Source organism: Uloborus diversus, chromosome 1 (assembly GCF_026930045.1).
Source record: "Uloborus diversus isolate 005 chromosome 1, Udiv.v.3.1, whole genome shotgun sequence".
NCBI classification, from domain to species: domain Eukaryota; kingdom Metazoa; phylum Arthropoda; class Arachnida; order Araneae; family Uloboridae; genus Uloborus; species Uloborus diversus.
In genome coordinates, this window is record NC_072731.1 from 13,936,901 (window position 1) to 13,950,830 (window position 13,930).

Sequence of the window (13,930 nt, forward strand, 5' to 3'; positions counted from 1 at the left end):
AAATAATTTTTTTAACGGCTAAAAACACAATCTGAGCAACAACTGAATGTACCAATTTTGACTCCATCACTGTTTCATAAAACCGCAATGTCTAAAATTTCCTGAGTTAAAACATAAAATTTAGAAAATTCATTGGAAAAAATCCGCGAAAATATGCCCCGGTCTACCCTATTCTGAAAGATATGACACAAATTATTAGCATATATATATATATATATATATATATATATATATATATATATATATATATATATATATATATATATACATAATTAGAAGTACACAATGGATTTCGTCTTACTTTTTTCATCATAATCTTTTCCATCGTCGGTTAACAGGTTTTTAAATATATGATTCATATCTTCACTTGATCGCAACAATATTTTAGTAGCATCCTTGTCTCTGTTGTCTATAAATTGGAGAAATGCTTCATATGAAATCAAACACATGCAAGGTAATATAAATATTTACATAATCTATTAAAAACAAATAAAACGGCTATATTTGGAGGTTTGAAACATTATTACTCTTTTGTTAAGTAGTTCTTATAAAAACACTGGATACAAAAAGGTGGAAAAAAAGTTCAAGGCAGAGAAAAAATATCCTTTTAAACACAAATAGAAATTTTCAAATCGGTCCAGGCGTCTTGAAGAAATAAGAAAACATACATGAAAAGCCGCAAGACGAATACATAACCTCCTTTGAAGTCGGTTAAAGAAAGATGCACGATTTAAATATTAAAAGTTTGAAGCGAAAAAAATGCGAAATCTAACTTTTTATATGGTTTCCTCGTCCCATACATTGAATTTCAGGAACTCACAAGCAAAAAGAAAGTTTGGACACACAAAAAATTGATATCGTATGTCCAATATTGCCCGAGATATGAAAAGCAATGTTTCGTGACTTATACCAAGGGGTGCCCACCTAGAAAGGGTCATGGAGCAGACTGCGCCATTGAAATTTTTAGGGTGTGGGGGTGTTTTGAGGGCTATTTTTCATATTTGGGGGGTCTTGCTCTTGGGAAAAACTTTGTGATATTTAGGGTGTGCGCTCCGGCTCTTAGGAGGGGGGGGGGAGGCTTACCACTTTACACTCGCAGTCAATAAAACTTGGGGGGGGGGGGCGTACAGTGGCTAACAATTGTTCAAAATTATATGTGTGCATGTGCATAGCGTATATTTTTTCAAATTGTACGAATTTTTGTAGTGTGTTTTTATGCATCATAGCGTAACATTTGCATTTTTTTTAAATAACAATAAAAAGATTTTTTTTTTTTTTTTGCTTTTGCCACATGTCATTTTTCTGAAAGAGCGATAGGTCCCAATCTCATCTTCTGCACTGTTTCTACTAAATTTGAACTCGAATAGCTCCTTGAATTTTGGTCGCAAATGTTTTAAATGTTTTGTATTAGTAAGATGGAGAGTGTTTCCCTAAATGCATTGTAGGGGAATTGAGGACCACATAAAAAAGTTAAATTTCGTATTTTCTCACAATTTTTTCTTCTGCTTCGAAATTAGCAACAGCACACCATACAATAACGCATTGAATGTGGGGAGATCATTTATTCATCACCCGTAAAGGACATTTTTTGACCCAGCACTAGAAATTTTGTTTGTTATGAAACAATCCCGCATATGGAAGTTTTTCGTCACTCGGTAGTAATGTGGGTGTAGTTCAGGCATACAATCATGAAAATTTCATTCCATGGCAGCAATTAAAATTGTAGACCGTGCTCGACCCAAAAACCGCAATGACACTAACGCCACTGAGGTGGCAAAAGTGGGAGTTATTTCCTTCGCACCCCGCATTAACCTGTCATTTGATGTTTCTACAAATAGTTTACAAACTCATTGCATAACTGGATAACCGGACACTTGAAAACGTGACATAAATGAAGGGAATCTGACTTTCAGATGTAACGGTTATAGAAAGGATGTTTTTTTAGAAGTAGAAAAATTTAGGTTCAAATAGAACACAGTTAAATGTTGTTAATTGCCATGAATGTTGCTTTATTCGAAAGATGATTCTTTGCCGTTTTTATCTAAATATGATTTCTGGCATAAGGCCACCTCGGCTGTCTCGGAGAAAGTCCAATCGGAAAGTTCAATTTTCTCCCTTTTTGCAGCAATAGAGGCCGTATGTTAGTAATAAGGTGGCAAATGTTCTCTTCCAAGGCGTCAATCGTCTGTGGCTTATCGGTGTAGACCAGAGACTTCACATAGCCCCACAAAAGGTAGTCCAGCGGTGTTAAATCGCATGATCTTGCAGGCCAATTCACGGGTCCATTACGCGAAATTATTCGTTCACCGAAAGTTTCTTTCAATACATCAATTGTGACACGTGCTCTGTGGCATGTTGCCCGGTCTTGTTGCCTATTCATGATGAAATGGTAAACCAAACTGAACACAAAACAAGAGACAGCTATCAAAATGGCACACATATCAAACAGTGTTGGTGTTGCCAACTTAAAGTTCTATACCTCTAAAAAAAACACCCTTTGTTTAAAGGAAATGTAAATGAATATGCTGTACAAACAGTGAAATGCTATTGAATGATTCATATCTATATATTAAGGAGATGTGTTGATAAATGTCCGAACTGTTCTTTCTCACATTGAAAACGAATGATTCATTTATTCCATTACTACAAAAAGCTCAGCAGCGTATTTTTACATGCAGTTTTCCTTCTTCCTTTTTGAAATTTAAATTATTGTCGTTTGCTCTAAAACCTCTTGAAAAGTGAATGAAAAAATTCATACTCATCATTACAGTTACCTTCAACTTCAGCAAAACGACTGGATGGAGAAAAAGATAAGCTGTCTTGACGTTTCAGTCGCGCATCTGTTTTCAAAGAACGACGTTGCCTCTTTTTCAACTGCAATAAACACAAGTAGATGTGATGATAATGATAAAGCGACATCACGACAATAATAACAATAAAATAATGATGATATCAAAACAAGCGATGTGACGATACTGACAAAACGACAACAATGATTGTGGAGGCAATACAACTTCTTTTCGGACTCGTAGGCTGCACTGTTAAAATTTCAGGAAACTTTTATGGTAAATATTACTGTAAAATGGAATGTTTATAGTAACAGAAAAAAAATTACAGAAAATTGTACCGAAAAGCATAAACGATTGCAGCGCCAATTGATACACTACGCGACTTACAGTGCGAAATTCAAAAGACTGTATTTCCTCCATTGAGCAATAACACTAAGAGGAGAGAGAACTTCCCATTCTTCTACACTGAGGCTCACGGTCTGAATTTCGAGCGAGTTTGGCAAAACCAATTGCATTATAAAACATCTTGTTTAATGGCGAAAGACCGCTTCTTTTGCCACAACGATTTGAACATATTAAGGTTTTGAAAAATGCATGGCAAAAGGCTTTACATGATAAAACTTGAGTTTAAATGTTAAAAGTGCGATTCTTTAGCCATACTCGCTTGGGCAAAAAACGGACCGATTAGTTCGCTCTCCTTTTAGTGTTACAGCTCAATGATTTCCCATCACTCGACGTGTAACAACTCGGACGGTGGGCAGCAAAGCCGCCAATCCAAAGGTCTCAAGACCGAACCTGCTGCTCGCATTTTGCATTTCTTGACTCTAGTTTATTATACCGTAAAATTTTACAGTAAAATAGGATTAAAATAGGATTTTACGGTAAAAGTTACTGGCAACCTGTATGCCAGTAACTTTTGCCGTAAAATTTCAGGATTTTTTTAAACAGTGTGTTGCCTGTCTACAATCTTTCTGGCTGACGTTTTGCCTGGCATGTTTCAGACTTCTTCAGAGCACAAATGAAATTGAAGTCTGTACTTTATGGATCTGAATCTTAATCTTCATATTATGGGATACCATCTTAAATTTGATGTTATTGCCTCTGATTGGCCTATCTTCTTTTGTCTTGCGAGAACTTCTGATCTGCCTATAGCAAGAGCTAAGGAGATGAATCACTCAGTAGCAATAAAATAAAATCTGAGTTCGATACCCAATCCAAGGAGGATTAAGGTCCAGATGATACAGACTTTTTCTCCAAATTAATTTGTTCTTTTAAGAAGCCTGAGGCTTATCAGGCGAAATATGCTAGATGGACCATGGCTTACAAGATCGGGAAGTAGTAGTATCGTTGATAACTGCATTTTCATACAACATTGGAGAATTGGTAGGTTCTAGCATGACCCAAGTCCGGGATGTTGATGCTTGACTAGTTGTTAGTAAATGCTTAACTAGTCGGAGAGTACTTTATTAGAGCCAGACTGTAAATGAAACTTGGTCCATTTTGATGGAACTGTTGTCCGCGTCTTGACATACGTACATTATGGATATTAAGTAATATGTATCCGTAATATGGATATAATATAGTTAAAAACTTAGTTATATAAAATGATTCTCGATTGATGGCGGTACGCCTTTCGACCACCGGTCTCATGAACAATTGAGTTTTATTTTGTAGTGGTCCAAATCGGTTTTTATTAGTCTCAGACCAGAGGTCTACCAATGATTTTGAACGATTATGGTGGGGACCATAGACTAATAATAACAGTAGACCGAGCTTTCTCAGACTTGCTGATGAAAAAATTGGTGCATGGATACATCATGTGACTGGTGGAAGGCTTGGCGAAAACTTTGGCAGCATGGTTGCTAGATGGCAACATTATCTATAGTTTGGCACTCGAGATGTATTTTAAGACGTAATGTGTTTTCATTATAATTTTTTTCCAGGTGCAGAGATTGAACTGTTTTTCTTTTAGTTATGCATTATTTTGACATTAGTAATTAGTTTTTGATCAGAGTTTTCAGTAACTTTTATTTCATTTGGAACTTCTACGTCAGCGTTGGCGTGAACGTAATGGCGTAAACGGTTTGCGTTAACGCAAAAATGTACTAATCGGTATCTTAAATAGAAATTGTAGGTAAAAATCTTACCGTTTGCTGATTCTTTTTGGGCGCTTGCATCTTTAATTGCTTAGAGAGTTATTGAAATTGACTAAAGAAAATGCACAGTACTATCTAAACGAAAATCTCACTATATTAACAAAATATTTACAACTTAGAATAACAAATTTACAAATTGGACTCCATAAAAGATCATTCTTTCGTATTCCATCAATTCTATTTATTTTATTTCTCGCGGGCGTTGATCGTCTGCTGCGATCAACACCCGCTGTTGCTAGGATATCCACCAGTCACATGGTTTGATTTATGAGCAGCAAAAGGGTTGCCATAGCTCAGTCTACTCTTATTATTAGTCTACGGTGGGGACAGCACGGACTTACTTGCACATCAAAAGTTGAATGAGCATGAAAGTAGGACGTGACATCTTCCTCCACTTCTCGCTTTGCTCGACTCTTCTGTTTTCCTGAATTGGGTAGCAAGGCGACGGATGATGTACCAGCTGCAAAAGATGATAATGATTAGAATTCAAAATGTGTAAAAATGCTTTTTGAATCTTAAGACCATTTCCATAAGTTTGGTTCAAGCTATAATGTATAAAATAAAATAAATATATGATTTCTCGATTGCAATGCTCAAAAACGGAAACTAATCTTAACATTTTTATACTATTTAGGTTAATTCTAAAACATGCAATAAATTTAAAATTAAAAATTTAGAGAAGAAATATAGGTGAAATAGTAAAAGCAATTCGTACAAAGCTGTATACCGCCTACATTATATGACCTAAAGTATTGGGACATTTTCTAAAATTCCCAATTTTAAGGATTTCTCAAGAAATAACAGACCAATTGCTTTGAAACTGTTCTTACATAAAAACTGTTCTTACATAAAATATTGGGACACTTTCTAAAATTCCCAATTTTAAGGATTTCGCAAGAAATAACAGATCTATTGCTTTGAAACTGTTCTTACATAAAAAAATTTTGAAAAAAAAAAAAATAGAACCGACTTCAAAATTGCTCTAAAAAGTGAAAAATAATTTTATTCTTTAAACACCATCGATAATGCTTTTAAACATAATTTTTGAAGTTGGCGCAAAAACAAAACGTAAAATCCAGTGTAACCATGCTTCGTTCATATTTTTTTTTTTTTTCAGAAAAGCATCCAAAGTTCGAACGAAACATTTATATCGCTATTCAAATATGCTGTCATCAATGCATAATGTACGTGATAGTGAAGAAACTGGTCCTGGTTAAATTTATAGTTGTATTTGAGTTATGGCTGTGAATGATTTTATCTATCGTTTTTGCGCCAACTTCAAAAATTATGTTTAAAAGCATTATCGATGGTGTTTAAAGAATAAAATTATTTTTCACTTTTTAGAGCAATTTTGAAGTCGGTTCTATTTTTTTTTCAAAATTTTTTTATTTCATTCTTTTTAGTGTAAATGTAGGTATTTCAGAAATAATAAGAAGTTACCATCACGAAACTTCACATTTTTTTCTTAAAAATGCTCCATACTAAAAAAAAAAATATTGACACGCGTTAAACTTTAAGCGATTGGCACTAAAAACTTATCTTTGTTCCTCTCTGGAAATCATGCGTAGTTAATTTAATTATAACCATTTAAGTATTACGTTTTTCCTAACTAATTTACATTCCACAGCATCTAAGTTGCTCATGATGCAATCTTGTATTTTCTTACTTAGCCCCGATCATCTGTTATCGGCATAGATGATAACGATAAAAATACTACAGAGTAGTTGATTCAAACCTAATGGTAGCATTGTGAAGGCTAAGCAGATCCTAATCACTGCATCACCTCGCTTCCAGGTTAGGTTTACCCCTACTATGGAGCAATAGCACTGAAGAAAGGAAGATTTTGATAATTCACATAGGGTTACTATAAATCAGAAGGGTTAATAAAATAAAATTATTTACGCCAAAAATGAGACGACAGCTCCAGATTCCCCATTATCGAAATATCCCTTGAAGAAATTTGATGCTTGCTTCAGAGAAGCCTTCATTCAAAATTATCATTACAATTACTATTAATGATACTGTTATTCGCAACTCCAACGAACTATAGGGGGCACTGAAGTCACTGTCTAATGGCGGAATTGAAAACTAAAACAAACGCACATGGTAACGAAGAAAATGCTAAAAGTGTTGTGATTTTTGTTCGGACGTATGATTTTTTCGCTTTATTCTTTTTAAATTAATTTTCAAAGTCTTGTTGATATTCTGACCCACGTAGAAAGAAATGAGAATTCAAGAAGCATTACTAAACGTCAAACATTAATGCAAAGTACGTAGTTCATAGTTCTAAGCAGCCATTTTCACGATGTTGAATTCGATATTTATCAATTCTTGATAAAACTAAATAATAATTGTGGCCTGACAAGAATAACAATTATTGCTAGAAAATTTAATATGACATTACAAATTATTACCAAAAGAAGATGATACTTCTTTGCTTTGCTTTGGCTAGCACTTGTTTTCCATTTGTAGCTGAGTTATTTCTCTTGAATTCCCGAATCGGTTAATTTAAAAATTTTCTGTTTCGATTTTTCTAATTTCTGAGTTACGATTTAATTGTGTCATGTTATGCAAATCATCAACAAAATTCTCACGGATATATGGTGGTAGTTTTCTTTTCAGTTGATTGACAATTATTTCTTTTTACTTATCGAATTCTGTAATCGTACTACCATTTTATTCCACTCATGATAAAAATTGAAAATGGTTTAACTAAAAACGCGAAATCTCGCCAAGGCTACTTTGCTCGCACAATACCAAAATTATAACCCTAAACAAATTTGCGAAACATTTCAGCTGAGAATAAAAGGAATAAAGTAAATTCTTTCTCGGTTAAACATTTTTCATTTTGTTCTATGATAATATATTCAAGAAAATATTTTGCATACTGTCCATTCCAACTAAATGCTGCTGTAAAATATGGTAAGTTTAATTAATTTAAGATTAAAAAAAACCCCATATTCTTACAAATTCATACAAAACAATAAAATTTTTTACCTTGTAGAACGTTATCCAAGTTTGTTAATCCAGAATTTTCGTTTTCACCAATTATGAAGGAAATAATGAAAATAACATTATTTTGAGAAGCTCGAGAATACTACTAAGTGACGAATTAATTTCTGTAGCTGAAAGCAAACTAAGACACATCGATTGCGTTAATAAATACTCAGAACAAACTGCCTGTGTTTACGTCAACAGACACACGTGGAACGCTTCATTTGCAGTTTTGTAAATCACCGCAAGGTAGCGTATTCGAGCGCTGGAGTTCCGAATAGGGCACCAAAGTTTTATAACAATGAGTTTCCTATTGTCGCGTAGATGAAGATAGCGAAGACAATGTGAAAGCCAAATGAAGCGAATACTCGTTGTCTCAACTCGAGATCTTTATTCAGAACCACGAATGAACGTTACATCTCCTTATATACAACTTGAGAAAGTGCTGGAACTTTCCAGACTTGGAAAGATACAGAAATTAATAGAAGATTCGAGAAAATACGGGAAACAGTAGAAACGACATTTTAGTAAAATTCACTTTGTCCTAGTAAGGATTTGAACCCGGGTCGCTCGTGTGGGAGGCGAGAATTCTACCACTGAGCCACCGTTATCCACGGATGAAAAGTGCGAACTGCGCTACAAAATCATTTAATAGGGAAATTGCATAAAATTTACTGTTTTTTGCCCATAACTTTTTTTCTAAAGAACAAATATGGTCAAACAAAGTAATGGGACCTAAGTTGAGCCATCCCCTATCCATTAAAAAAAGAATCATCAAAATCGGTTCACTAGGTGAAACGCTATGAGTGGACAAACAAAAAACAAAACATACATACGGTATGAATTGATAACCGCCTCCTTTTTGAAGTCGGTTAATAAAAAGTATGATTCATCTGTAATTTTGCAATAAAAAATATATCACCCTTCCGTTTTGGGGGTCAGTAATAAATTAAGGAAAATAAAAATATTTTTTGGTAATTTTCATGTATATTTTTCATCAAAAGCTTTTTAGCCTACTTTCCCAGTAAAAGTCAGAAAAAGAAGAAAAAAGCATGAAAGAAGGCTTAATGCATCTTAAAAATATCGCGAAAAACAAAAAAAAGTCAAAAATAAATAAAATAATTAAATAAATATCGAAAAATTAAAAATTGGAAAGTAGGGTATTGAGATGGGGAAAAATGTCTGTCGGTCCGTCGGTCTGTCGGTCTGTCGATCTGTCGGTCTGTCTGTCTGTCCCCCCCCCCCTAATAACTTTTGAATGAATAGTCCGATTCGAACAAACTTTTTTTTGTTCGAAAGATCTCGGCGAGGACACCTCATTCCCATATTTCACTTTTTGATTTGAACTATTCAAAAAAACTTAACATTAGCGCCTACGGGGAATTTGAAGGCAATTCCGAACTGTGAAGCGAATTTGCTTCAAACAAACTTTGTAGGAAAAAGCTTTTGGTAAAAAAAATTGTATATAAAATATCTTTTTGATTTGAACAATTTTCCGTTCAATTTTGAACAGTTCAAATCCCTTAACATTAGCGTCTACGGGGAAACTGAAAGTCATGTAGATTCCGTAGTTGAAGGCGGATTTACTTCAAACAAATTTTGTTGGAAATAGCTTTTGACGCCCAACTCCAGACTCCGACTCTGAGAATTTAGGGGCACCTGACTCCGACTCCTGTGCCCGACAATTAATCGGATTCCGACTCCTCGACTTCGACACTGATTTCGTAGCTTTGGCAAAAATTTATACACGGAGGACAAATGACTGAGTCCGATTCTCGGATATTCGACTCCGACTCCTTTATCTCAAAATGAGATTGACTCCGACTCCAACTCCGCAGCTATGGTTTTAACTGCGAAATAATTATTGTTGATATGACTTTTTTTTATTTTCACGCTAAAGATTTAATTTAGGTATTTAGTTTTCGGGGAATAAACTCGAAGTCATTTATGTTTCTGCATAAAGATATGTGCAGACGATTTTTTTTTTTTTTTTTTTTTTTGACAATGAAAAGTATTTCTTTAAGTTGACATTTTATCGTTTTTTATTTATTTTGGTAAGTGCATTAATTCATTTAAAAAATTATTTTTGGCAACAGGGGAAAAATAAACGATTTTTTTTTTTTTTTGATATGATGTATTTATTTCAATGAGCTTATTAATTTTAATCATTATTTTTTCGTTTTGAAAGCTGTTAAAGATTTTTTTTTAATGGAAACAAGTGTATTATTTTTTCGTATTTTTTTATTTTATTTATTTAGTTTTTTTTATTTTTTAAGCATCTAATTTTTTTAGATGAGTGAGGAATATTTTATTCCTAGAAATTAGCTTAAAATATTAAAAAAATATGTTTGAAACAATTTGCGATTTTAGCTATTTTTGAGAATATTGATCAGGTATTAGAAAGTAGCATAGGTATACGGAAAAGTAGGCTCGTATAGTTCTAGACAGAACTTCTTGTTCCTACAAAGTTTGTATGAAGCAAATTCGCTTTTAAGTTCGGGATTGCCTTGAATTTTCCCCGTAGGCGCTAACGTTAAATATTTTTGAACTGTTGAAAATTGAACGAAAAATTGTTCAAATCAAAAACTGAAATGTGGGAATGAGGTGTCCTTACCGAGATCGTTCGAACAAAAAAAAAAAAAAAAATTGTTCGAATCGGACTATTCACTTAAAAGTTATTTGGGGGGGGGGGGGGGGGGAACAAACATACCAACAGATATCTTCCCCTCATCTCAATACCCTGCTTTCCAGTTTTTACTTTTTCGGTACTTATTTAATTATTGCATTTATTTTTGATATTTTTTTGTTTTCCGTGATATTTTTAGGATGCATTGAGCCCTCTTTCATGCTTTTTTCTTCTTTTTCTGACTTTTACTGGGAAAGTACGCTAAAACGCGGAATCGAAAGATATGACGACCGAAAGTTTCTTAAGAAATAATCTTTTATGGTTTTATTTATTAACTGAAAAGTACCAAAAAATTGTCTACGTACTGGAAGAGACCAGTTTCCCTCCACGGAATATCTGCGTCTGCTGCACTTGCAAAGCCATGTTCTCGGGATTGTTGAGCGCCTCGCTTGGGGCTAAGCGCACAATGTCACTTTCGGTTATCCTCTTGCTGACCATCACTGTCTGCCCTTCGGATGCTCTCTGCACCAAGTGAGATCCAAAGCCTGCTGTGTTCAGTGGCGTACTGTCAGACGTTGTCCTACTGAAAAATAAGAATGATATTCATAAAATACACCGTCAGCCTAGTTATTCCATCCGAGGACTGCAGTTTCTTGCTTTTTAGCACTCATCAGCCCGGAATAGGAAGTAACTCAGCTTGAGGCAGAAATCTTCTTAAAGGAGCTAAGAGAGCCAAACAAACTCGTAGCTAGTGTAGAAGTAGCACACCTCGGACTGCAGCCCTCGGATGGAATAACTGAGATGGCGGTGTATTTTATGTATTTCTGCCTTAGCACTGGCTTAAGGCGGTAACTTACTACAAAATACTTAGCTTTGCCTTCAATCTTTGAGTTGAACCGCACCATTGCTGCGGTCACTCATCTGGTGTGCTAATTCTACATTAGCTACCAGTTTGTTTGGCTCTCTTGGCTGCTTTAAAAGGTTTTCGGCCTCCAGCTCAGTTACTTCCTATTCCGGGCTGATAAGTGCTAAAAAGCATGAAACTGCACTCCTCGGATGGAATAACTGCGCTGACGGTGTATTTTATGTATTTCTGGCTTAGCCCTGGCTTAGGGCGGTATCTTACTACAAAATAAGAATCATTGAAGTTTAGAGTATCTACTGTCATAACAGTTGACGGCACTCACAACCGAAATTTTCTACTGAGTCTGATGGTTGATAACAGTCTACACATATGCTGATGTTACCATACTAGGATTGACAATGTCTCTTAAAAGAGTGTTCTGGATGGAGTTAACCCGCAAAAATCTCCCTCGCTGCGCTGTTGGCTAACATTCATCTTTATTCCCATGTCGCATTCAACACTTTCAGAACAGACGAAAAAGGGGCACGGGGGCTAAGAAAATGTAAAAATCCTAATTGGATACAATTATAGCGTTTTAATTTAGGATCCACACTTCGAAAAAAATCTATTGTTGGGGCAAACCTAACTTGGCAGCATTGTGAAGGCTACACAGATCCCACTCGCGATATCTCTCAAGTTAGATTTGCCCAAACTATAAATTAGCAGCAGTCGAAGACTTAAGTCAGACCTTTTTATTGAAGAATATGTCATTTGTCTGGAGTTCCCGTTAAAATCGATAAAAACTTTCTAATAGAAATATTAAGTTTAATTTTCAGTGCTTGAAATGTGTAATATACTGTTAAAGGTAGGGAGGAAATTTACTTATAATTAAAAAAATAATAATATCTCGGGAAAGGATAGATCGTAGACGAGGAAAAATGGCTTGCATGACATAAAATATGTTTTATTTTGCTGCTTCGAATAAATATTATTTAATGGAATTCTATGACTACACTATTGGGGCTATAAATAAAACATTGGTTTTCTGGTAAGAAGCGGGCTTATACATTGGATTGCTTTTATGGCATCGGATGCATTGAAGTTCCTGGAAGCACTACTTTTCCTGCATTAAACGTATTTTTCTTTAAATAAGTATTGGCTTGACTACAGTTTTTTTTCCCTGTTAACTCTTTTAGTATTTTCAATAAGTTCACTCGTCTGGTCTGTACTAATTTTATATTAGCTACCGGTTGGTTTGACCATCTTGGCTTCCTTAAGAGATTTACCACTTCCAGCTCAGTCACTTCCTGTTCCGGGATAATGAGTGCTAATAAGCACGAAACCGCAGTCCTCGGATGGAATGACTGAGCTGGCGGTGTATTTCATGTAACTCTTTTAGTAATCCTGAACAAAAAGTGAGGTTTTGAACACGTACATTTATAAGAGTAAAAATGATACAGAAACGGATTTTTTCTTTAATGAACTTTAATCATTCTAAAGATGTTCTATGTGCCCTCCTCCTAACGTCTGAACGGTATGACACCTGTATTCAAACACCTGCCATACACGTTGTAACATTTCTGAAGTGATCCAATTTTTCAGTTCATCAAGATTGGTAGGTTAGGGGGTTTAAATACAGCATCCTTTACACATCCCCATAGGAAAAAGTGACATGGTGTTAGGTCCGGTGACATTGACTGCCCATCATACAGTGCTAAATTACCTGCCCTTTAATCGCCAATTTGATTAACTGAATAATGCATAACAAGTGTAACGCGAACGATAATACGCATCTAGGGATAGCCAATTAAAACTTGACAATTCGGTGTTTCATTTAAGCTCCGCCAGAGAGCGGTAAGCCAATGTTTTCAAATCCGTAGCCTTATAAAATCCCGTCATTCTTGATTGACTCATCCTTTATTTTTCTCCCGGCCTAGGGGTGCGACATCGATGTTTTTGTTAAAACATCGATATTTTCAACATCGATGTTTTTTTTCGATGTATTTGGAACATCGATGTTTTGGGTTCGATGTTTTTTCGATGTTGACGTTTTTGTATTTTAATTAAAAATAAGAATAAAATTTCTCACGGAGAAGGGACATCGATTGAAAAACATCAATGTTTCAAAACATCGATCTTCATAATGAAAGAAAAGAAAAGAAAGAAAAAAAAACCGATGGTATCTATAAATTGACCCAGAAACATTGAACTCTCTGCAAAATCGACATCAATGTCAAACCCCTTATACTATATACAAAAGTAATTGATGTCTGACAAAAGAAGTACTGAAGAAATATAATTCTCAAATGCAGATCTCATTTTCACACGTTCGCTGCGAAATTATTCCTATTAAATTTATTCTTGATTTGAGGTTCAGTATTTAATATATCAATCGGGTATGTATACTATAAATACATATATAATTTATTATTGGATTTACTTAGAAATTTCTGAAATAATAGCTATAATTCAACGAATTGATGCAGAATTCACTGATCCAATAAGAAACTTTTGTTAGAGA

General features: G+C 34.7%; 1 protein-coding gene across 1 annotated transcript in view; it reads right to left on the reverse strand.

Moving 5' to 3' along the window:
• LOC129234433 (uncharacterized) overlaps positions 1 to 13,930 on the reverse strand; it is an 86,535-nt gene that overhangs the window by 36,603 nt on the left and 36,002 nt on the right. Inside the window, exons 7-10 of the mRNA XM_054868432.1 lie at positions 10,931 to 11,148; positions 5,287 to 5,405; positions 2,775 to 2,874; positions 302 to 409 (exon numbers count right to left, since the gene is read on the reverse strand). Coding sequence (XP_054724407.1) covers positions 302 to 409; positions 2,775 to 2,874; positions 5,287 to 5,405; positions 10,931 to 11,148 — 545 coding nt within the window. The remainder of the gene's footprint in view (positions 1 to 301; positions 410 to 2,774; positions 2,875 to 5,286; positions 5,406 to 10,930; positions 11,149 to 13,930) is intronic.